A 21,194-nucleotide genomic window follows, 5' to 3' on the forward strand; every position below is an offset into this window, starting at 1 on the left:
CTTAGTAGTCCATGTCGCAATTATGGTCTTGGATTTGATCAAACTAGACTAAAAATTCTAACTGAGTTGCTCTCATACTAGACTTTAGGTTAATGCTTAACCTGGATAGCCACCTCTTTGTGCACCCTTTTATATATTAACATTTAACTCTCTTTGTTAATTTTCCATCAAAGGGGCTTGCTTGATAATTTTTTATTTTTTATTAATTTCACCTGCATTTCTCTAATAAATTCAACACTGTCTAGTTAGCACTTTTATCATCATTTTTATCTGTATCCAAATAACCTTAAGCAATTAAATTGTCGTTTTTTTTACAAGTTATAAATAGCTATTGTCTAGTTGTTACTGCTCTTGGTTAAATGGTAAGTGCGTAAGATTTGAAGTTTGAGAGTATTTTATATATTTTATTGAATCTTTTGGTAATAAATTTCCTTGTGAGGGATTTAAATGTAATTTTTTTATTATTAGTTGAACATTTCAAATAAAAATAAAAAGCTAATTCAAATTTGGGATGTTTATTTATCAGTGCACAAAATGAAATGGAACCAAAAAGAAGTAAAACGATAATGTAATTTTGTATATGTAAAATATTTGTACACTCATTAGTGATAAAATATAAAAAAAACAATCATCGCTTATGAGTGATGGGAAAAGGGCCGCAAAATGGATTTGGGTGGACAAGAAACGAATGCGTTTGAACAATATCGAAATAAAAATAAAAAAAATCATTTTTTAATTAATTAATTAATTTATTTTTTGGGTAGTTCGACGAGCAGGATGGCACAAAAGTCAAATGTATAGACTTTGTGGGGCGGGTTCTTACGGGGACGCATGCCCCACAATAAGTCCGGCGAGATCCCGAACATGAATTATCGAAATTAAAGTCAAATCATTGATGCCTCCCTGACTAATTTCTTTAAGATCTGTTGAAAGATGCTTGCATTCACTCCTCGTTGAAGCAACCAATTAGAAGCGGGAACGGCTTCTTTCTTTTCATGGACTCCCGGTGTCGGCCAAATTTTTTGTTAATCAACTTGTTTGCCTAATTCCCGGTACTATCTAATTATCTTAATGTAAATTGCACCAGATATCAATTTCCTGCAGTGTCGGCAACCCCTTATTGTCATTTTAATTACCATCTCCATGGTAGAATAATGACCTATGAGGCTATGACTGATATAAATCTCTACCAATCCTGTGGGATATTTAATACGAAGCATTTTTAATTATTATCTCATTAAAATTCATAAAATAATTTTAAAAGAGATGTAATATTTTAATGTTTAAAAAAATAATGTACTTTTTGACAAGCATAAAATTTCACTAATTATACTATTTAATATTATTTTTTTCATATATCATCTCTCTTTAATATTTTTTTTATAAATGAAGCATTAAATAAAAATAATTTTTAAAATTTATATTTTTATTTTTAAAAGATAAGATTATAAATTGTATTCGATAAATTTTATTAATATATCTAATTTTGTCTGAAAGAGGAGAGTGTTTCAAAAGAATTGAAAAGAGCAGTCAAAGGTAGTTTATATCTTTGTATAATAAAAATTATCAGTATTTTTTAAGAGTATCTTCAAATTAAAGTTGATGTTTCTTAATTGCAATTTTTTAATATAGAGTGTCTCCGCAAAACAATTAATAACGACATTTGCAAAACAAAAAATATTGACGTCATTAATTTTTGATAAAATACTTCCTCTGTACGAAGTTATAAAAGATTTTTAGACAAAATTATACAAACTAATAAAACTTATTAAATAAATACATTTTATAATTTTATTTTTTAAAATAAGAATATAAAAATTTTATTTTAAAAATCTTTTTAATTTAATATATTATTTATAACAAAATATTAAGAATGTGTTTAGTTGGAAGGGTTTTTAGGAAAGGGAGGGAAGAGGTAAAGGAGTTGCTCTCCTCTTCTTGTTTGGTAGTTAATAAAAGGAAGGGAAGGGAGCTTATCATTTGGCTAAAAAATTGAAGAGAATGAGAGGGAAGCAACTCTTCTTTCCTCTTCCCCTAATTTTCTCCATTAATTTGAGTTTTTTTGAAGGAGAGAAAAGAGACAAATGTATAAATAAATTATTTATTTATTATTTTAAAACTTATAAATTATGTTTGGTATTAAAAAATTATGCATTATTTCCCCCTCTCTCTTGTAATTAAATAAATTTTATCACTTTATCTACAAATTTAATCTCCATAGTAAATCCGGATTTGATTTAGAGGTCCCGAGCTTGGCACCTAAAATTTTTTTTTACCACTTTAAAAAAATTAATAAATAATTTTTATTTAATATTTTAACATTTTTCATCAAATACATTAATAAAATATAATATTAATGTATTTGTTCTTTAAAAAAATGTTATTAATATAAGTTCCCTTAAAACAATGAAGTTACTGAAATATAATATAATTATTTTTAATAATAAATTAAAGTAAAAAAATAAAAATTAACTCAAAATTGATAAAAATAAAATTGTCAACGCCATTCCCTCCCCTCATAAATCAAATAGAGATCTCTCCTCTCTTTAAACCAAACACAAGCTAAACAGGGAAAATATAATTAGAAGAATGATATTGAAAAATTATTATTAGTGAAAATTTATTTTTATCAAAATATTTTATATTGTAGAATGTGAAATGTCCGATAAAAAGGTTTCATAATTTAGAATGATGAAGTATTTTAGTTTTAGAACTGTAGATATTTTATATTTCTAAGGATCTAAGGGAGTACTAACATGTTGGTTCAATTAGTAAAAATTTAATTTATAATATATCAGGGCAAAAGATCTCTAATATAATAAGCGATTTGTAATTATTTTTGAAGGTAGTTTTTAAACTTAAAGGTATATATTTATCTTGATAAATTTTCAAACCAAACTCACCTAAAAAAAAATCTAATAACATACTCCCTTCGTCTTTATATATAAAATATTTTTTAGAAATTTATTTTGTATCTAAAGATAAAGAATTATAATAATATTTTTAAATAATTAAATAATTTTACCTTTATTTTAAAAAATAAAATAAAATATTAATTGTATGTTTTATCTACTATTATTATTATATTAATTATCATATTATTAGGAATAAAATTAAAAATTTATTATATTTTTATATAAATTTAATTAAATAATAAATTTTTATTGATATATATGATATTTAATTAAAAATATTTTATATATAAAAATAGAGGGTGTATTTTCTTTCTGTACGCAGGGCATTTATTAGACTGCATCTCTCAAAGCAGTATTCGTTGATTTAGTTTATGCTGCCAAGCTCCACATCAATATTTGTCATCGGGCAAATTCACCGCATCGCAATTCGTGCTCTTCTTCGATCCAGAGAATTCAACGAAGTTGCATCATTCTTCGACCAAATTCAAGCAACCCACGAAATAACACTATAACACCACTTCTAATCTAAAAACTAAAATATATAATATCAGATTATTTTTATAATTATTTTTTAATTATATTTTTATTTCATTTATTTTTTAAATGATATATTAAAATTTTAACTGTCACTATTAAGTATGGTCGTCAAACTTTTAAGTTAACTTTTTAAACTTAACATTTTTATATTTTTAACTTATAAAATTATACTCACTCACTTATAAATTTAAATTAAATACAAATTTGATTAAACTCATGGATTTACTTCCAATTTTATCATTTTTCACATTTTCCACTTATAAAATTCATGTTAACTAATTTATAAATTTAAACTAAATGCAAATTTAATTGAACTTGTTAAGCTCGTTAATTTTTTATTGGTTTGAGCGAGTCAAGTATATATCATGTAGAAATTGATTCATTGAAATAGTAGTGCTTGGTTCAAAGAGAAAACAACTTAAAAGGCCAAAAACAATACTAATAAAAAACAAAAAATATCAAAAATAAGTTGCCTTATTTTAAAATATCTATATTGTAAGATACTCTATCAATATAGATAAATTTAATTTCATGCTATGTTTGGATATATATAGATTCGAATTTGATCCAAATCTATTGTCTGCATAATTAAAAATTTAATACAAATTCAAATTCCACCTCAATCTCTTTATAATTTAAAATAATTTATAGACCCTATTATTTTAAATCCTAACTTAGTCTCTTTTGTAATTTGACCTAAATTCATGAAGGCTTGATCAACTTACTAACTGTAATTGGATCGGACTGTTAAAGTTAACGAAAACAAGCCACCACCATTGACCAGGATCGAACGACTGACTTCCATAAGGACTAAATTGATGACGATGATCAAGATGAGACAGATGACTTTCACCAGGATCAAACCAATGGCAATGATCGGGATGGGACAGTTGATTTCCACTTAGACCAGACCGACGGCAACAGCAATGACTGAGACAAGACAGCCGACATCTATTGGGATCGAACAGATGATGATCAGGACTGGGCGTCTGAGTTTTACCCGGACCTAACTGATGGTAACAACCGAGACAAGATGGCTAGCTTCGATCAAGATTGAACAAACGATAACCTGTGGGACAGGATGGTTGACTTCCATCTAAATCGAACAGATGGTGACCACTAAGATGGGACAGCTAACTTCTACTGGGACCAAATCAATGGTAACCATTAGGATAAGATGACAAACTTCTATCAAAACCTGACTGACGACTACTATTGAGATTGGATGGCCAACTTCCACTAGGTTCAGTCTCAATAGGAGTTAGCCATTCGATCTCAGTGGAAGTCAACTGTCTTATCTTGGTAATCATCATCGATCTAGTCCTAGTGAAAGTCAATCGTCTAGTTCCAATGGAAGTCGGCTGTCTAGTTCTCGTGGTTGTCGTTGATCTGATTCTAGTGAAATGTGACTGTCTAATCGCCTTTATTGCCATCAGTTAGGTCTAGATGGAAGTCGACCATTTGGCCCCTGTCGTCACTGTCGGTCAGGTCTAAATGGATGTCTGCCGTTTGATGCCCATTGTCATTGTTGGTCCGATCTCGATGGAAGTCTATCGTCTTGTCCAATCGTCACCGATGCTACAGTTCTAGTAGGCTTTGACTGTTTAATCCTTGTGAAAGTTGGCCATTCGGACCACTGATTTTGACCAATTGTTTGAGTTTCTTTTAAATTTAAATATAAAATATAAAATTTTACTTTGGATTCAGACAAAAAATTTTGAATATATGAATTTTAAATATGAGATTTTACATATAAAATTTTAAATCTAAATTCTCAACTTAAATCCATCGTCCAAACGCAACTTCAATGATTTGTATTTCAATTTAAAATATATTTAAATTAAATTATAATCATCTTTTATTTTTTTATTATTTAATCATATATTACTAATTGCTATTTATTAATAGATTTAAACTCCAATGAGTTTACAATCTTGTTACGAGTTTAACAACCTTGTTATCAAGATACTTACGTAAAATATATAATAAAAGTGTAATTAAGAAGATATAATTTTTTTAAAAAATTACAATTTTAACAATATTTTTTAAAATCATTAATTAATTATTAATATTATATATTGTGAAAGTTGGCCAACCACTAATTTTGACCAATCTTTTAAGTTTTTTTAAATTTAAATATAAAATATAAAATATAAAATATTATTTTGAATCCAAACAAAGAATTTTGAATATATGAATTTTAAATATGAGATTTTAAATATAAAATTTTAAATCTAAATTCTCAACTTAAATTTACCCATTGAAATGCAACTTCAATAATTTGTATTTCAATTAAAAATATATTTAAATTAAATTATGATCATATTTTATATTTTTATTATTTAATAATACATTATTAATTGCTATTTATTAATAGATTTAAACTGTTATGAGTTTATAATCTTGTCACGAGTTTAACAATCTTATTATCAAGATACTTACATAAAATATATAATAAGAGTATAATTAAAAAGATATAATTTTTTTAAAAAATTACAGTTTTAACACTATTTTTTAAAAATCATTAATTAATTATTAATATTATATATTGTGATTTAGACAGAGGATAGTTAATGCAACGAGGCGGAAAGCCAGCAAACAGTAAGTTGCAGACGGCTCGCTAGTTTTCAGATTTGTGGAGATAGATTACTTTCTTCCTTTATTAACAAAAAAAAAAAAAAAGGATTTTGTCAAGATCGGGATTACAGTGAAAATGTCAATAAAAAATCGAATTGGAGTCTCCCTCTCCCTCGCGAGAAAAAAACGCAGAGCCGTGCAATTTTCATTTTCGGGCATCTGCCAGGCCGAGTTCTCAAAATAGATGCCAGCACAAAATGTCCCCTGCTAGGAAATAAAGATTAATTTAATTGATAAAAACATGACTTATATTTCATAAAAATGTAGATTTGAATTCTATTGTAGCCGTGAATAACTTCTTTGTGGTAATTCATTAATAATCTTGCAAGTGTTCTTCAATCATGAAATGTAATTCATCTAAATTTTTATTTCTATAAAAAAATATGTTATTGTAAAATCGGACAAAAATGAAGTTTTCACCTTTTTGTTGTTTATTTGATGTTTAATATTTATACGAAAAATGAAATAGCAGAAACTTTTCTCAAATTAAGTGGGGTATAAATAGGGGAGAATGCCATTCTTATGAGATCCACAGCATTAAGGCTGTTCTCAATTTTTTCCTCAGAGGTGAAATAGAGCTCATTTTTAATTCTTGACACTCTTCATTCCTCTTCAACTCCAGTCTCAGCTAAAATAGACCCCAAAACATTTTGGAGCTGTTTAAAATTATTTTTCTTTTATTATTTTAAAAACTGTTGTTTTATAAAATATATTTTGAAAATAAAAAAATAATAAAAATATATATTTATCTCATTCTCTTATCTTTTCTAGAACAATAATTTTAAAATACATAAAAATTATTTTTATTTTTTATTTTCAAAACAATATTTTATTTTTTATTTTTTAAAATCTTTTTAAAAATACGTAGTCAAACAAAGTTTTTTATTTTTTTATTTTAAAAAATATAAAATTATTTTTAAAATAGATTGTCAAACAAATCCTTTACTTTGACGTTTATTTTAGAAAAGACAAACTTTACAGAGAAAGTTGAAATTATCTTGAGATTCAGACCTTAGTTTTTTTCATTATTATGCGCTTGATGCAATAACGCGAGCCCGAATTAAATAGCGAAGGCAAAGAGATCAGCTGCATTTTGTCACTATCTTGGTGCGGCATCAACATGTGGTAGGTCCTTTCCATTCCTTCACTAACATATGACCTCCCATGAACAAGTAAAATCTAGTCACTCCCTTACTTCATCTTCTCTGTTCCGAGTTTCATATAAATCGGGGAGCAGCTCAAGGCTCTGCTCCGATTTTGTGAGCCCCCATCGGCTGTAGATCTGGAAACCGCTATACCTTGATCTCGCCAATGGCTCCACCTCCACTCTTCTACTCTGGTTCCAGAAACACAATCCTGTTTTCTCTGCTTTTCTTTCTCTTTTTTTCCACATGTATCAGTGCCCCCTGCCTTTCTCAACTTCAGAGTAAACAGTTGTCCGGTATTAGAAAAATGTTGGAGGTACAAGATGAAGATCCGCCACCGAAAAAGAAAACCGCCGGCCTGGGCCAATCCCTCAAAAACCAGACCAAGCTGATCAAGCCTAAACTGACTTCTTCCAAAAACCAAACCATCAAGACCATCCCATCCGACCATGTTTTTTCCAAAAAGACCATACAATCCAACAATTTTCCCGCCACCAAAAACCAAACCAAGCTCGCGAAAGTCAGCTCCTACAGAAACCAGATCAAGCTCTTGAAAGCCAGCTCCTCCGAAAACCAGACCAAGCTCGTCGACACTGGCCTCAAGAAGCTCAATTCCACCTCCAAGCTCAAGATGCTCAATTCCACATCAAAAACTTCAAACCCCACCAAAACCAAAACGGCTCCAATTTCCAGCAAGAAATCCTTGGATCTTCCCAAGACCAGCGACGCCAAGAACAAGACTACAAAGCCTGCCGCCGCCAAACAAACCAAATCCAAATCCAGCGATCTTCAGTCCAACAAGTCAGGAAAGAACCAGAAGGCCAGCCCGCAGAAACCGAAGAAACAACCACTGCCCAGCTGGATCGACTCAGACGAGGACGATGATTTCGTTTCGGATTTGAAAGATCTGCCCACCAAGTTCCAACAGACACTGATCCCCGACCTGAAGACAATCTCCACCACCTCCAGAGCTTATATTACCAGAGCCAATAAAGAAATCACAAAGGGATTCAGACCCTACGTCGGCAACAAATACGCACCCACCGTTGCCACCGTACTTTCGTGCGCTTTCGCTTTGATCCCTCTGCTTTTAGTGTCGCTAATCTTCAATAAAATCAAAGCTTATTTCTCCGTTCAGAAGGTCTTAATTTTCGTCCAGATTTATCTCTCCATCTACTTCTCCATTCTCTGCCTGTCCGCTCTGATCACCGGGCTGGAGCCTCTCAAGTTCTTCTACTCTACCTCGCAATCCACATACGTGTGTCTGCAGGTGCTTCAGACTCTGGGTTACTTGTTTTACATGTTGCTCGTTCTGATGCATCTCGTCCTGGTGTTCTCCACGGAGAGTGGGATGGGCTCAAAGTTTCTGAGTCTGGCCCAGACGTTTTTGGGCTTTGCCGTAGGGTTGCACTATTACGTCACGGTGTTTCACAGGGTTGTGCTGCGGCAACCGCCCAAGACCAATTGGAAGATTCACGGGATTTATGCTGCATGTTTCCTCCTGATTTGCGTGTTTGCCGGCGCCGAGAGAAGGAAGAAGGCTTACATGGAGGATGGCGGAGAAGAAGGCAAGAAGAGTTAATTAAGTTGCATTCATTAGGTTATCTCCAAAGTATCACCATTTTGAAGGCTCATGTAATACTATGCCTTAAAGGCTTGGCTTGAGGTCTTCGCCATTTGCCAGTCTGCTTTGTTCAGATTCGTTCTGTTCTAAATGGGGGGAGTTGGTGGCAATAATCCATCAACCCTGTAGTCGGTTGAACGCTTCACATGACCCTGCCTCCTCCACCAACAATTTTTTTTCTCCCATCTCTCCCTCCTTTTGTTTTGGATTTATATTGTTTATCAAGTCAAATTGTCATGGTGTGAAAACCCAAGCAAACAAGTTAAGACGAGTGGCAATCTTCCTCTGAAGATTTTTAACTTGTCTGAGTTTATAATGAGACGTTCCATTCTTTTCTCCCCCCCCCCCCGGTCGAACCGGACGTAAAATGGATTCAATTAACTCTGCAGCTACATTGGTGTCCAAAATAAAATAAAAGGTTCATTCAATATTGCCTCGACTCGAGTTACATTTATTTTTGGCGCGTCATAAGCAGAATATAGAGGGTACTACTCCACCGACGGTCTCTTGTTGCTCCTTTATGTCCTTATCCATGTGGGTTCTATAATCTGTACTATTTTTTGAGGGCTATTCACTTGCTGTTTGTGGCCACCCATTTGCAGATGCCTGCTTCAACTTTCGAGCCTCTTTTTTCTGACATTTGTTCAGGGAACTGGCTCTGTAGACGCGGCGTGTTTTTGGGCGTTGTTGTTTGTTACCCTCGCTGATTGACATCCCTTATTATCACACGCTGATATTGCTATGATTAATATTATAATTACTCAATGTGAGTCTATATCAAACATTAATTAAACAAGTTATATGATTCTTTTGGTCCACCTCCAAAAAGATACCATTTGGCAACAACTAAATGAACTGGTTATGTTAAAGGAAAATTGTTGAGCAGAACTTTCCAAGTATATCAGTCCCATAATTAATGTTGCCTTGTCAAGTTTATGGAAACATAATTTCTCAGAACACAGTGAAAGCAGTGAAAAAGAGAGGATACGCAGCATGCGAACGACTTAAGCACCAAGTAAATGCACATGAAATGAAAGAGTGGAAGCCCTGAAGAACGCGGTCACATATCAATATATTACTTAAGGATTAAAATCTCGCTTCAACGAATTGAGGGGCTATAATAATAACCTTTCCCTAATATGGAGAAAACTGATCATTAAAGAGGAAAGTTTACCCCAATCCAATTATACGACATCCTTCTCTGCAGAAACAAACAAGGCCTGTAGCTATTACTATCTGTCCCTCTCGTGCTGATGCCATTGTCGCCATCTGATTAGATTGCAGTCGCTTTCTATGCAAGTGAGTGTTTGACAGGTTCATTGTCCGTCACTGTCTAATCTCCAAGCTTTGGTACCACCTAATTATCAAAATTCTCACGCCTTATCTCTTTTTCTCAATAATTCCAAATCACCTGCTAAACACCGACCACTTCTGAATTCACGGTCACGGGTTATCAATTCCAGATAGCATTCTCTTACAAGCCCTATAATCATGTTCTTCAGTAAATTATCTTTTTTATCTAAACATATCAACTGATTGCACCGACGTCATTATAAACCAATCGAGAGAGAGAGAGAGAGAGAGAGAGAGAGAGAGCGCGCGCGTATGAAAAAGTGGGAGATGCCCAGTCGTTTCTTTGAGAAGAGCCCATCTATTTTTAGGCCTGGGTGAGAAAAGCCCGTTTCAACTTTTCAGGTGCCGGAAAAGTTTTCTTTTGTTTTTGGGTAAAAGAAAGCCCAAAGAAAGACAACTGCAGAAACAGAATTTTAAGTTTCATTATGTTATAAAAAAAAAAGAAATAAGTTTCAATACATAGTGAATTAATGTTTAAATCCCTGCAAGCAGAGAGATGTTCACATTTAATATATAACAATACTCCAAACATGATTTTCTCTAATATAAAGATAGACGTGAGTAACCAAAAGAGTTTGAATAGAACTGTAATTTTAAAAAAAATATTCTGCTGGCTAAATCCAAACAGTTTCAGGTAGCCCGTGCTCATATTTAGATTCAGTGAGAGACAATGAAACTTGATTTGAATCATCCATTTGCATCTCACAGTTAATCTCAATTATTCCTTTCTTTATTTAGTAACATGTCTGGAAGATTTCCAAGAAAACTAGGAGATAATAAAAAAAAAAAATTGCTGCAATCTTCAACACTACGCCATTGTATAGTGATGGAATTTTGATTTAACAAGCCTACTGTATCACTAAGATTTAAATACATGATATCTTACCGCATCTCACTGAATCTAAATCAAACCTTGCTTCGCATCAGAAAACTGTGATGCACGAATCACATGATTATCCACAAAAACATAAATTATGGAACAACCAATCCCAATCACGGATCCAAGCAAATGGCCGGCCCAGGCCTTCCGAGTGCTATCAGTGGCAGTGTTTCACTATTTCCCCTGGAGATGGCACTGCCAGATCGCCTCATTCGTGTCCCAGATCACAAAAGCAGTGCTCAATTAAGAGTCAAATCAATCAGTTCTATTCAGATAAAAAAAAAATAATCAGTCAGTTCTATTCAGTTTTAAGATACAAAGCTTTAATCAATCATACTATTCATTTTACCATTAATAAAGAAACTCTGCTCAAATTTCGTTGGGGGGCCAAAAAATACATCTAATTAGGAATAAAAAAAATCAGTACGAACGTGAGGCATGGGGTTCAAGCATCACATGAGAGCAGCCTATAAGAGATTTTGTAATTGTATGTGTATATTGTGTGGGTGTGTGTGCTTACAACTTACTATACTAGGATACCTAAATTTTAACTCTATCTTGTTCATGTATTTGTAGGGTTGTTTTATTGTTCTAGTAATCTTGAGGGGATATGGACAATGAAAATCATTAAATCACTGTCTAACACTCATTTCAATTATTGGAAGGCATAGGTAAAGTGATCTAATCAGCGTGCAGTTCTGACAGATCTTCTACAGTTATACTCCATCTTTAGTAATATGTTTCTGCTGAAAAATATTGCATTCTTAAAAAATGATAACGTTCACCCCTCAATTTTTACTGTTGAAGTTGAATTTTTGAGCATTGCCCAGATGAAATTCAATACAATATTGCACTCCCAAGTCCGAGACATCGAACTTGCAAGCGCCCATATGGCATGCATATATGGTCAGAGTGGAGAACATCGTTACATTGGTCAATGATTCAATTAATCACCTTTGATTCTGATTTTGCTTTTTCCCTAAATCAAACTAGCAAACCATAAAACTTGTTGCGTTCGAGAGGGATGGATCTAAGTTGGACTTGTCGTGGTTGGGTCCCTCGCCTCTAGTTCATTCCTTGCTGGTCTCATCATATCCAACAACATACAGTGTTACATTGCATTTGCTTCTTCAATTTCACTCCTTTATCCCCGTCAAAAAAATGAATTAAGGCACCTTCTTTTTTAAACACCAATAGAAACACAAGTATTGCAAACTTTGAAAACAAAAACATGGGAAAAAAACAAAGTATTTCCCATTACTCACATCTATTGTGAAATTTAAGGCGGCATTGATAACGGGTTTTGACAAAAATTATGAGATCTAAAAGCCTATTTAAACATGAATTTTAAAATATAGGTGCATGAGTTATACATTTTAGTAACTTAATTATTAATAATCCACGTAGGGTCAAAAAATCAAGAGATCTATTACTAATAATACGTTGGACGATGAATGAAAGTGCATCACCTTATTTCTTTGCCGATATTTTTAGGGTTTATATTTGTCTGCATGCCTAGAAAAAATTTGTGCAGCCTTTTGAAAGAAAAAAGTAATGGCAATTGGCATGCAAGGTTCAAAAATATGAGTTTGATGCATGCAAAATATATAAAGACTCAAACAAACAACCATGCATGTTCGTAAAACTTAAGATTTTCTAACAAGTTGCACCTCCGAGGATACCTTTGGATATCTTTGCCCAGCTAATTATTTACAACTTTTATGACCAAGTTCTTTCAATAGTAGGGAAAGAAAAGTAACTGAATTCAAAGAGAAGAGCTAGCTAGAAAGATTGCAAAAGTAAGCCAGAGATGGAAATTTGCAAAAGACACTATTATGGAAGTGTATGTAAGTGCATTGCAAACTCAGCTATAATGCACATCTTCTCGTAATAAATTAAAAAGAAAGCATCATGACAACCTTAAATGGGAAATGGGAAAAGATCCCTAGTGGCATGGTCCATAATTCAGATTATGCATGGGATATATAGAAAATGAAGACAATAATGACAACTTCAATGTACAAAGTGAATAGATGATGAGTTATGCAAAAAATGACCATCCAAGGAAAAATGGCTTGTATTGGGAAAGCCTGCTTAAGAAAGTATATCTATGTGTCTACAAACTTTGATTTTAAAACAACCTCAACATGTCTAACCCCTACCTTTATAAGATCCTCACCTCCATTACAACATATATGTGGCATGACACATCAGGATTAATTTCAAGCTTCGTGGCTCTTCCAAATCAACATGTTGATAGCCACGTCAACTTTTGTTAAACCCTATTTTCTTGATGCATTTGATAATCATAAGGATTGACCCTTTAAACCATGTAAAGTATAAAAAAAATAGTTTAAAACAATTACAAATACAAGGACCATAACGAAATGTCATGATAATTATGCACACTAAATGATCAATATGTTCCCATTGCCCTTGTTATTTTTGCAAATTCCTGGTCCTCTCTATTTAGATTTCCTTTTATATTTCTTCATTTTGTAATAGGCAAGTGTGTAAGAACAAAAGACCTTTAACACCTGTTTGGTCCATGGAATCAAATGGAATGTAATGATATGAAATGAATTGGAATGTAATGATGACTACATAAGTTTGTTTGGTTTGATATTATGAATGATAAAAAAACTTTTTTTTATTTAATTAAATACAAATAAAAGTAAAAGAACAAAAAAGGCCTGAAAGAAAACCCATTGCTTCCTCATATCTCTAGCATCCTCGGCAGTAAAATGAGAACCATCACCATTTCCTTCTTTCCTCCTTCATCTTCCTTATATGGCCAATAACTACAATTAGGTTCATTCAAGTTAAAGGGAAAGAAAGAAACAAATATGAAAAAAGCTAGTAGATTTGGAGATGATTAAAAGAAGGTGAACGAGCGACTAAAGCTTGGAGTGTAAACGATCGAAAAAGACAAATAAACAAGGCTGAGATTGTGGTTTTAATTCAAATCCACAGTTCTAGTTGACAAGTATTGCTAAGTATGTTTGGTTTACCTTTCAACTGAGGTTGGGGGCAACCTAAACCTCAGTTGGGAGGTAAAACACCCATTATCCCATTTAAAATCTTATTTGGAAGAAAAAAAAATTTGAACGAGTGACAAGACAAAAATGAGTGTTAGTAATGAAGCCAGGGAAATGAGCTTATTGACGCGCGTTGTAGAATGGGCTTTGATATCAGATTCTCTCTCCTCCTTATCTCCCTTAAAATTTCAAACTGTTCTAAAATGGACTCGCGCTCTTAGGTCCAAATCTTCAACATTCTCAGTACCAATTCCATCTTCCTGATATCATCAAAACTTACTGATCATATAATTAGGTCCATCTGCTTGAAGATCCCCATCTTATGCCCTAGCGTTGATGGAATTTGAAGAGATTGATGGCTACACCATGCAAGCATTAGACATATTGGAGACCATATTAAAGGGATTCAGCCGACTGGTGAGCATGGACCAAATTGTGAGTGTGAACAGCATCATTGCAAGAAATCATTTGACCAACGGAGGAGGTTGGTGATAACGTTGCCGTGCACATGCTTGAATAATGTGAGGAACGACGAAATGATGATGTATATGTCATATGAGGCAAGAGGGCAGTGAGCTTTTTAATTTTTAACCCTAAGAAAGAATCTTTATTAACCTTGTAAGTTTAATATATATCAATTTATTTTGCATTTTTAACTCTTCTTTTTTTAAAAATAAAATTTTAATTTACAGTTTAATATTTTTAAAAATGTCAAATTAATCCTAAAAATAAAAATAATAAAATTTATTATAGAAATAGTTTGTGCAACAATGGCAAGCCATAATTTTATTAAAAGAAATTTAATTACCAATGTGCATTTCATACGAAGTAGAGATGAAAATGTAGGTGATCATGAGCATGATATAGATACTCATGAGATATTCTTATTAAATTTACCTAGATTGTTAAGACAGATACATACAATTATGAGCATGTTTGTAATAAAATTAGAGACCAAATTGTAGTTCATATGAATTGAATATTTTATAATTTAAAAATATATTTTAGTTTATCATAATTGAATATTTTGAATTTTATGATTTAATTCAACGCTTTTAAAAAAATTAAAATTTTTGACTTATCAATGTATTTTATATTTATAATATACTTTTCTAAAAAATTGTAATTGTAATTTTAATATTTTTTTCTAAAAACATCAAATTAGTCACACACACACACAAAAAATAAATTGATGTCTAGTTATTATACATCTCAATTATCTTTTAAATTAAATCATTTAAATAAATTTTAATTTATCTAACTCACTTTTAAAAAAACTATCTAAATATAAATTATATTATAATCACATACTTTTTTTTTTAATTTTAGTTTGTTAACTTTAATTTTTAACTTTAGTTATGACTTTTTTAATCTAAATACTCACACTGTCAAAGGAGTTTTGTGAGTGTTGTCAATGGAGCAGCGTCGCCGTCGTAAGAGTGGGTCCATGGAGAAGTCGGGAGGAAGAAGAAGGGCATGGGTGTCTTTTTCCATCATGTAATTTGGATTGCATAGGTCTGGCGATGTAATACCAATCACAGTATATGATGTTATTCGTAACCCATCCTTCACTTTGTCCAACCAAACACCCTGAATCAAATAAATGCATTCAGATTACATGTAATTCTCATGCAGCGAATCCAACTAAATGAGCTATTAATCGCACCCAGATTTAATATGGCTGGGTCTCCTTTTTTATTAAAAAAGAAAAGAACAAAGGACCCACCACGGGGCCAATCGCAAAAATAAAATAAAATAATAATAATAAAAAGAAAGAAAGGAAAGAGATAAATTGATGAATTCATACATTGCACTGTTCCTGCAATAATGTTAACATGAAAGAAATTATAAGTATGTGGCCCAGTGAGCCATTTACTTTATAATTCCTTCCCCACTATCCCACGCGCGGGTTCGGATCTCACTCGTCCAGCCATCTCAAAATTCTAAACAACTAAACAAGTGCGCCTGCTGCGCCGGGAAGTTAAGGCGTGGCACGGCGCGTGCATGTCCTAACAAGTTCAGTCTTCTAGGGAAAAAATATTTGAAATATTTGGTACCAGCGCTACATTGAAACAGTGCGTCTTCACTGGAGGGCTTCTCGGCTGTCGGAACCAAAGCCCCCAAGAAGCTCCGTTGTATACCCCTGGAGTTAGACCTGCAACTTCCCCCTCCTCTCCATTAGGTGCCGCTTCTCTTATGTCTCTTCACTAGCAGGAGCTGCGTAATACAGAAATAGGGAAAACCAACACCGCCCTTCTTGGCCCTGTCCAGGCGAAGACTCAAACGAACAATAAAAAGAGGTTTCTTTTTCATTTTTCTTAAGGATTATTTTCATCTCCGTGTCTTTCCTTTGTGCCTCCGAACGGGCGTATTCGAGGTACCGGCTTTTCATTCTATCTGTTTTTGCAATTTTACCTTTTCTTTTCTTGCAGTATTTTTTGATGTCGAGTTAGTTTACAATTGGGTACATTGAATCTGTCCTTAATTTTTTCTTTCGTTTTGGTTTTTTTGGTTTCTCTGCCGTAGGTCGAATTTTCGTCTAGTGATTCGGATTCGATAGTGTTTCCCGTACTTATTTATAGCTGGTTACGTTGGATCTGATTGATGTAGACGACATTGTTGTCTGTGCATTGTTCATGCTCGTTGATTTACCTAGCTTCATAATTCGTCCTCTCTCTCCCCCGACCCTCTCTCTCTCTCGGGCATAAATTTGTGATGGACATTTCATCAAAATTGTCCACATCCGTGATTCAATGTTATAGGGCTCAACTTAATGAAAGTTGAAATGTGCTGTTTGCAGTCATTTTTGATGTAGACTGTGACAACCGACAATAATATATGCATTTTGTTTCAACAACTCCTACTTCTTAACCTATACTCTTTTGAACTGAAAATAAGCGTGTTACACAAAAGAAGCATGTAGGAATATGTTGTTGACGCTGCATTGAGTTGATGTGAGTTTTTGTCTCGTTATCATTAAAATTAGGTGTGAATTTCTTATTGGTTCGGCAAAGATTTTGACTTTATAACTAGATGAACATCTTAGCATGTAATGTATGAATTATCTGGTTCGAAAGAAATTCTTATGTTGACTGGGACATGGTCCTCTGCGAGCCCACGATTTCCAATTTCTTCGACCCGTTTTGAAGAAATTTGTTGTTAAATGAACTCAGTGGAAAAGTTTGTAAACTGAATATCTTGCATTTTCTTCCTGATATTTGGGGAATTACAGACAAGTCATCATCAATTCTTGTTCTTGAGTATTTTATGACATGTATTATGGAGCACAGTAGCATGCAGATTTTGTATCTATTTTGTATCTTTCCATTTCTGATATAGTGGGGAATAGTGATCATGTATGTAACTTCTTTGCAGTTCTGAAATAGTCCCTTTGCTTCAGCCGCCTGATGAAGAATTGACTTCTTGATTCATAAGATTGTTGCTATAACTCACTGCACATGGAGAAGATATCAACTGACTGTCCGTACCCAGGATGCTTTTTCTGTGTCATGAAGGAAGGGAATCCCAGCAAGCGGAGGGCAAGTATACTAAAATTCTTTAGAGAACTTCCATCACAAGATGATGATGGTCAGGTTCTTCCTATCAGCGGTCTTTGGAACACAGCAATGGCACATCCAAATGACCCTGAATTCATAGAGTTGGGAATATTTGAATGCATGGCAGCTTTGATATGGAAAGGACTGAAGAATCGGCGCTGGCTGTCTCATGACCAGAATATATATATTCCTTATTATGCTGCTCACATTATTGGTTCCTACACAATGAATATGGAAGAATTTGCAGAAAGTGCTATACATGCTGGGGTGATTCCTCCTTTAGTTGAACTTTTAAGAGGTAGATTAACCTGGGTTGAGCAGAGGGTGGCTGTTCGAGCTTTAGGGCACTTAGCTACATATGCTACCACTTTTCCTGCTGTATCAAGTCATGGTGAAATTCTTGAGCTCTCCATCCAATTAGCAACAAGTTCTCTTGAAATAGTGTATTCACATTTCTATCAATTTGTTGATAGAAGGCTAAGTTACCACTGTGATCTGCTCACCCGTGGCATGGGTGGAGTCGAAATGGAATCTAGGAAGGCTGAGGAATGGGCAAGTCAGTTGCAATGTTGGTCTCTTCAGCTCATAAATTGCTTTGCTTTTAAACCTGAATTTCTGCCGACCATATGTAAACCTGAATTTCTCATCAAACTCCCTGGCATGTGGGGCGGACTTGTCAATGAAAATTCACCAGCTGGGATTGGTTTATTAAGAACAATTTGTCATCACAAGCTTGGTAGGGGACCTGTTGCCAACTGCTCAGGTATCATTGAAGCCTTGTGTAATATTGCTCGGTCATCAGATGATTGGCAGTATATGGCTATTGATTGTCTTCTATGGCTGCTTCAAGATCCCAATACATGCCACAAGGTGAAAGCTTGCTCAGTTTTGCATGGTTACTTGGTTCTTATTGTGACGCTTGAATTACATTTTGTTCAGGTCCTTTTTATAATGTTAAAATACAAAATACTGATTGTTTTGGAAAGAATGCTTGACTAGCTAATGAATCAATTTTGACTCTATTGCCTGGGAATTATCTTCCTTTTAGCCTTGAAGAGAAACAGACATAAAGAGTCAAGACGAGAACTTTGATATTTTTCACTGTGCTTGAATTCTTATGACTGTTTGCCTAGTAATTTCAACCTTAAATGTGAATGAAGCACTGGGGAGTGGGAAAATAATGAATGATCTAAATGCTTAATATTATTTTACATATGCGTGTCATGAATGTCTAATGGCATTGCTTTAAGGCGTCAGTCTGTCAAGCCTAGGGTTGAGTGTCACCTAATATGAAGGTTCATGGCTTTTGTTATGCCACCAATGAGTTCTCTAAACTAGAAGTAAAATGATAATAGATTACCTCGTGTTCAGAGGATCATTCGGTTCTATAATTTCTCTTCAATTGCTTATGCTTGTGTTCTTCACTACATGACCACCACTCCAGAGGATCTAAGTTTATATTATTCGGTTATTGTTAATGCACCAGCCTGAAGCACTTAAGACTTTGGTATATATTATATGCAGGTGATTGATAAAGTTGTACCTGCATTGGTAGACCTTGCGGAAATTACAACTCTGGGTGATCACAAGAAGCTTGGTGACTCCGTTGTTAATGTTCTTCAGGATTGCTTGGAATCGCAAGGGTCAGGAAGAAGCTCAGTTAGTAGCCGCACTAAAGAACAAATTGAGGAACTACTAAATTCAAAACAGAGATTAAAATGGGAAAAAAATATGCCCAAGGAAGATCTACATATCAAGCAGGCAGCAGCACTAGTGGTCAAGCTAGAAGGGAATTCTTTATTCTCGTCAGGAAATATATCTGGAGCAGCATTGAAATACTCAGAAGCATTATCATTGTGTCCAGTGAGATCCAAAAAGGAGAGAGTTGTTCTATATAGTAATCGAGCCCAGTGTCATCTTTTGCTTCAGCAACCCTTAGCTGCCATAAGTGATGCTACCCGTGCACTTTGTCTCCATAATCCTGTCAATCGTCATGCCAAAAGCCTATGGAGACGAGCACAGGCTTATGACATGCTTGGGTTATCAAAGGAGAGTTTGTTAGATGCCATTCTATTCATCAATGAATGCTCACAATCAAATGATCCTGATCTCTCACTGAGGCAAAATAAAGTTCCTGATTATGCAGAACGCTTGGTTAAGAAGCAGATGCGTGCTGCTTGGTTATTTAGAGAGGCAGCTATCAAACACGGAGGTGTTCATAGTCAGGGTGATGGTGGTGACCTCTATGGCCCGGAGACTGATGATTCTGAATGGGAGACGGCAAGTGAAAGTGATGTGGAAAATGATAGAAGAGATGATGATATTGGTGATGACGATGATGGTAATGATTGGAAGAATGATGATGAGAGGAAGGATAAATATGATAAACCTCCAATATGAGGTACATCCACTAAGATAATTTCCTGTTAATATTTTATCGCTGTCTTGCTTTTTTAGATTATGAGTCTTTGATGGGGTATGCTATTGTCTAATGTGAGGTGCATCCATTTTGAGATAATGTCCTGTTAGTATTCTTGCTTATGCTGGTAGTTTAGTAGAAATTTTAATCAGCTCCTGATGCCCCACCCCCCCCCCCCAAAAAAAAAAAAAGATTCACTCTTAATCTGGCAACAAGAAGGTGTTTGGTGGAAATTGTTATTTGTTAATAAAACCACCGTACCCCCACTCTTCTGCACACACATCAGCCTAGGCGTTGTTGTCTGAAAGTACAAGTGTGATCTGCAGGAGATATGTGATGCATTCTATTGTGCGATGGCCTTTGCTCTTTCATGTTTGGTTCTATATTTTCATGAAGACTTCTTCTGTCCATTGTTCTAAATATTTGCTTCCTTTGTTAAGTAGTCATGCCATTGTTTTGAAATTTGGTTTGCTCCAGATACAAAGCATGGATACACTGCGCAACTTGCAGAAGAGAAATTATGTTCATAGCTTTCCTTCTTTTCGCCGATGTGATAGTTCACTATGATGGATCAAGCAGAGTTAGCTCTTGTGATTTGTTTTAACTCCGCTTGCTTTGTGGGCTTTTAAACGCAATTGTATGTCTGCCCATTCTCCCAAGTAGCGGGTTGGAAATGATGAAAGAGTTTTTGGTCTGTTCCATATTTCTTCTCCCCATTTTTTCCCGTTGATTTAAGTGTAAAAATTGAAGATCTCTAGTTTGGAGAACTGCATTCCATTTGGGTGCCGTGAAGTGTTGAGATTTGTTGAGGGATTTGTGTATATAAACCTTTTGTGCTTAAATTTTGCCGAGTGACATTTTTACACCTTTATTCTAAAGGCGGTTCTTCCGATTAGCGATATGATGAGGTTTATCATCATCTATCACTCTTCAAGTAGGATTCCGTTACACTGCAAATGACCATACTATTTAGCGGTTGTTACATAGTCATTAGTTGTTGCAAAAATTCCAGTATATTTGGTCTTTTCATGGGAGAAAACTGGCACGAGGCCAGCGTTGAGCGCGTCTTACAGGGCGAAACAAACAACT

The 21,194-nt window shown here is 34.0% G+C and overlaps 2 protein-coding genes across 3 annotated transcripts; both read left to right on the top strand.

Moving 5' to 3' along the window:
- The first annotated feature begins 7,154 nt into the window (after positions 1–7,154).
- On the top strand, positions 7,155–9,194 carry LOC129319312 (uncharacterized). Its single transcript, XM_054964335.1, has one exon. It carries the CDS (start codon positions 7,401–7,403, stop codon positions 8,814–8,816), a length of 1,416 nt encoding a protein of 471 aa, XP_054820310.1. The 5' UTR covers positions 7,155–7,400; the 3' UTR covers positions 8,817–9,194.
- Positions 9,195–16,053: 6,859 nt separating this feature from the next.
- Positions 16,054–20,970, top strand: LOC129320810 (uncharacterized). 2 transcript variants are annotated; one of them, XM_054966436.1, is made up of 4 exons: positions 16,054–16,429; positions 17,505–18,556; positions 19,211–20,087; positions 20,583–20,970. In XM_054966436.1, the coding sequence occupies exons 2-3, from the start codon at positions 17,588–17,590 to the stop codon at positions 20,084–20,086; spliced, it is 1,845 nt and encodes a 614-aa protein (XP_054822411.1). In that variant the 5' UTR covers positions 16,054–16,429; positions 17,505–17,587; the 3' UTR covers position 20,087; positions 20,583–20,970. The 2 variants fall into 2 exon arrangements, with proteins under 2 accessions (XP_054822411.1, XP_054822409.1); XM_054966434.1 differs by having other exon boundaries at positions 16,055–16,506.
- Positions 20,971–21,194: the final 224 nt, after the last annotated feature.

The sequence above is a fragment of the Prosopis cineraria genome, unplaced genomic scaffold (assembly GCF_029017545.1).
Source record: "Prosopis cineraria cultivar Desert tree isolate PC_DT_omini unplaced genomic scaffold, ASM2901754v1 PC9, whole genome shotgun sequence".
NCBI lineage: Eukaryota > Viridiplantae > Streptophyta > Magnoliopsida > Fabales > Fabaceae > Prosopis > Prosopis cineraria.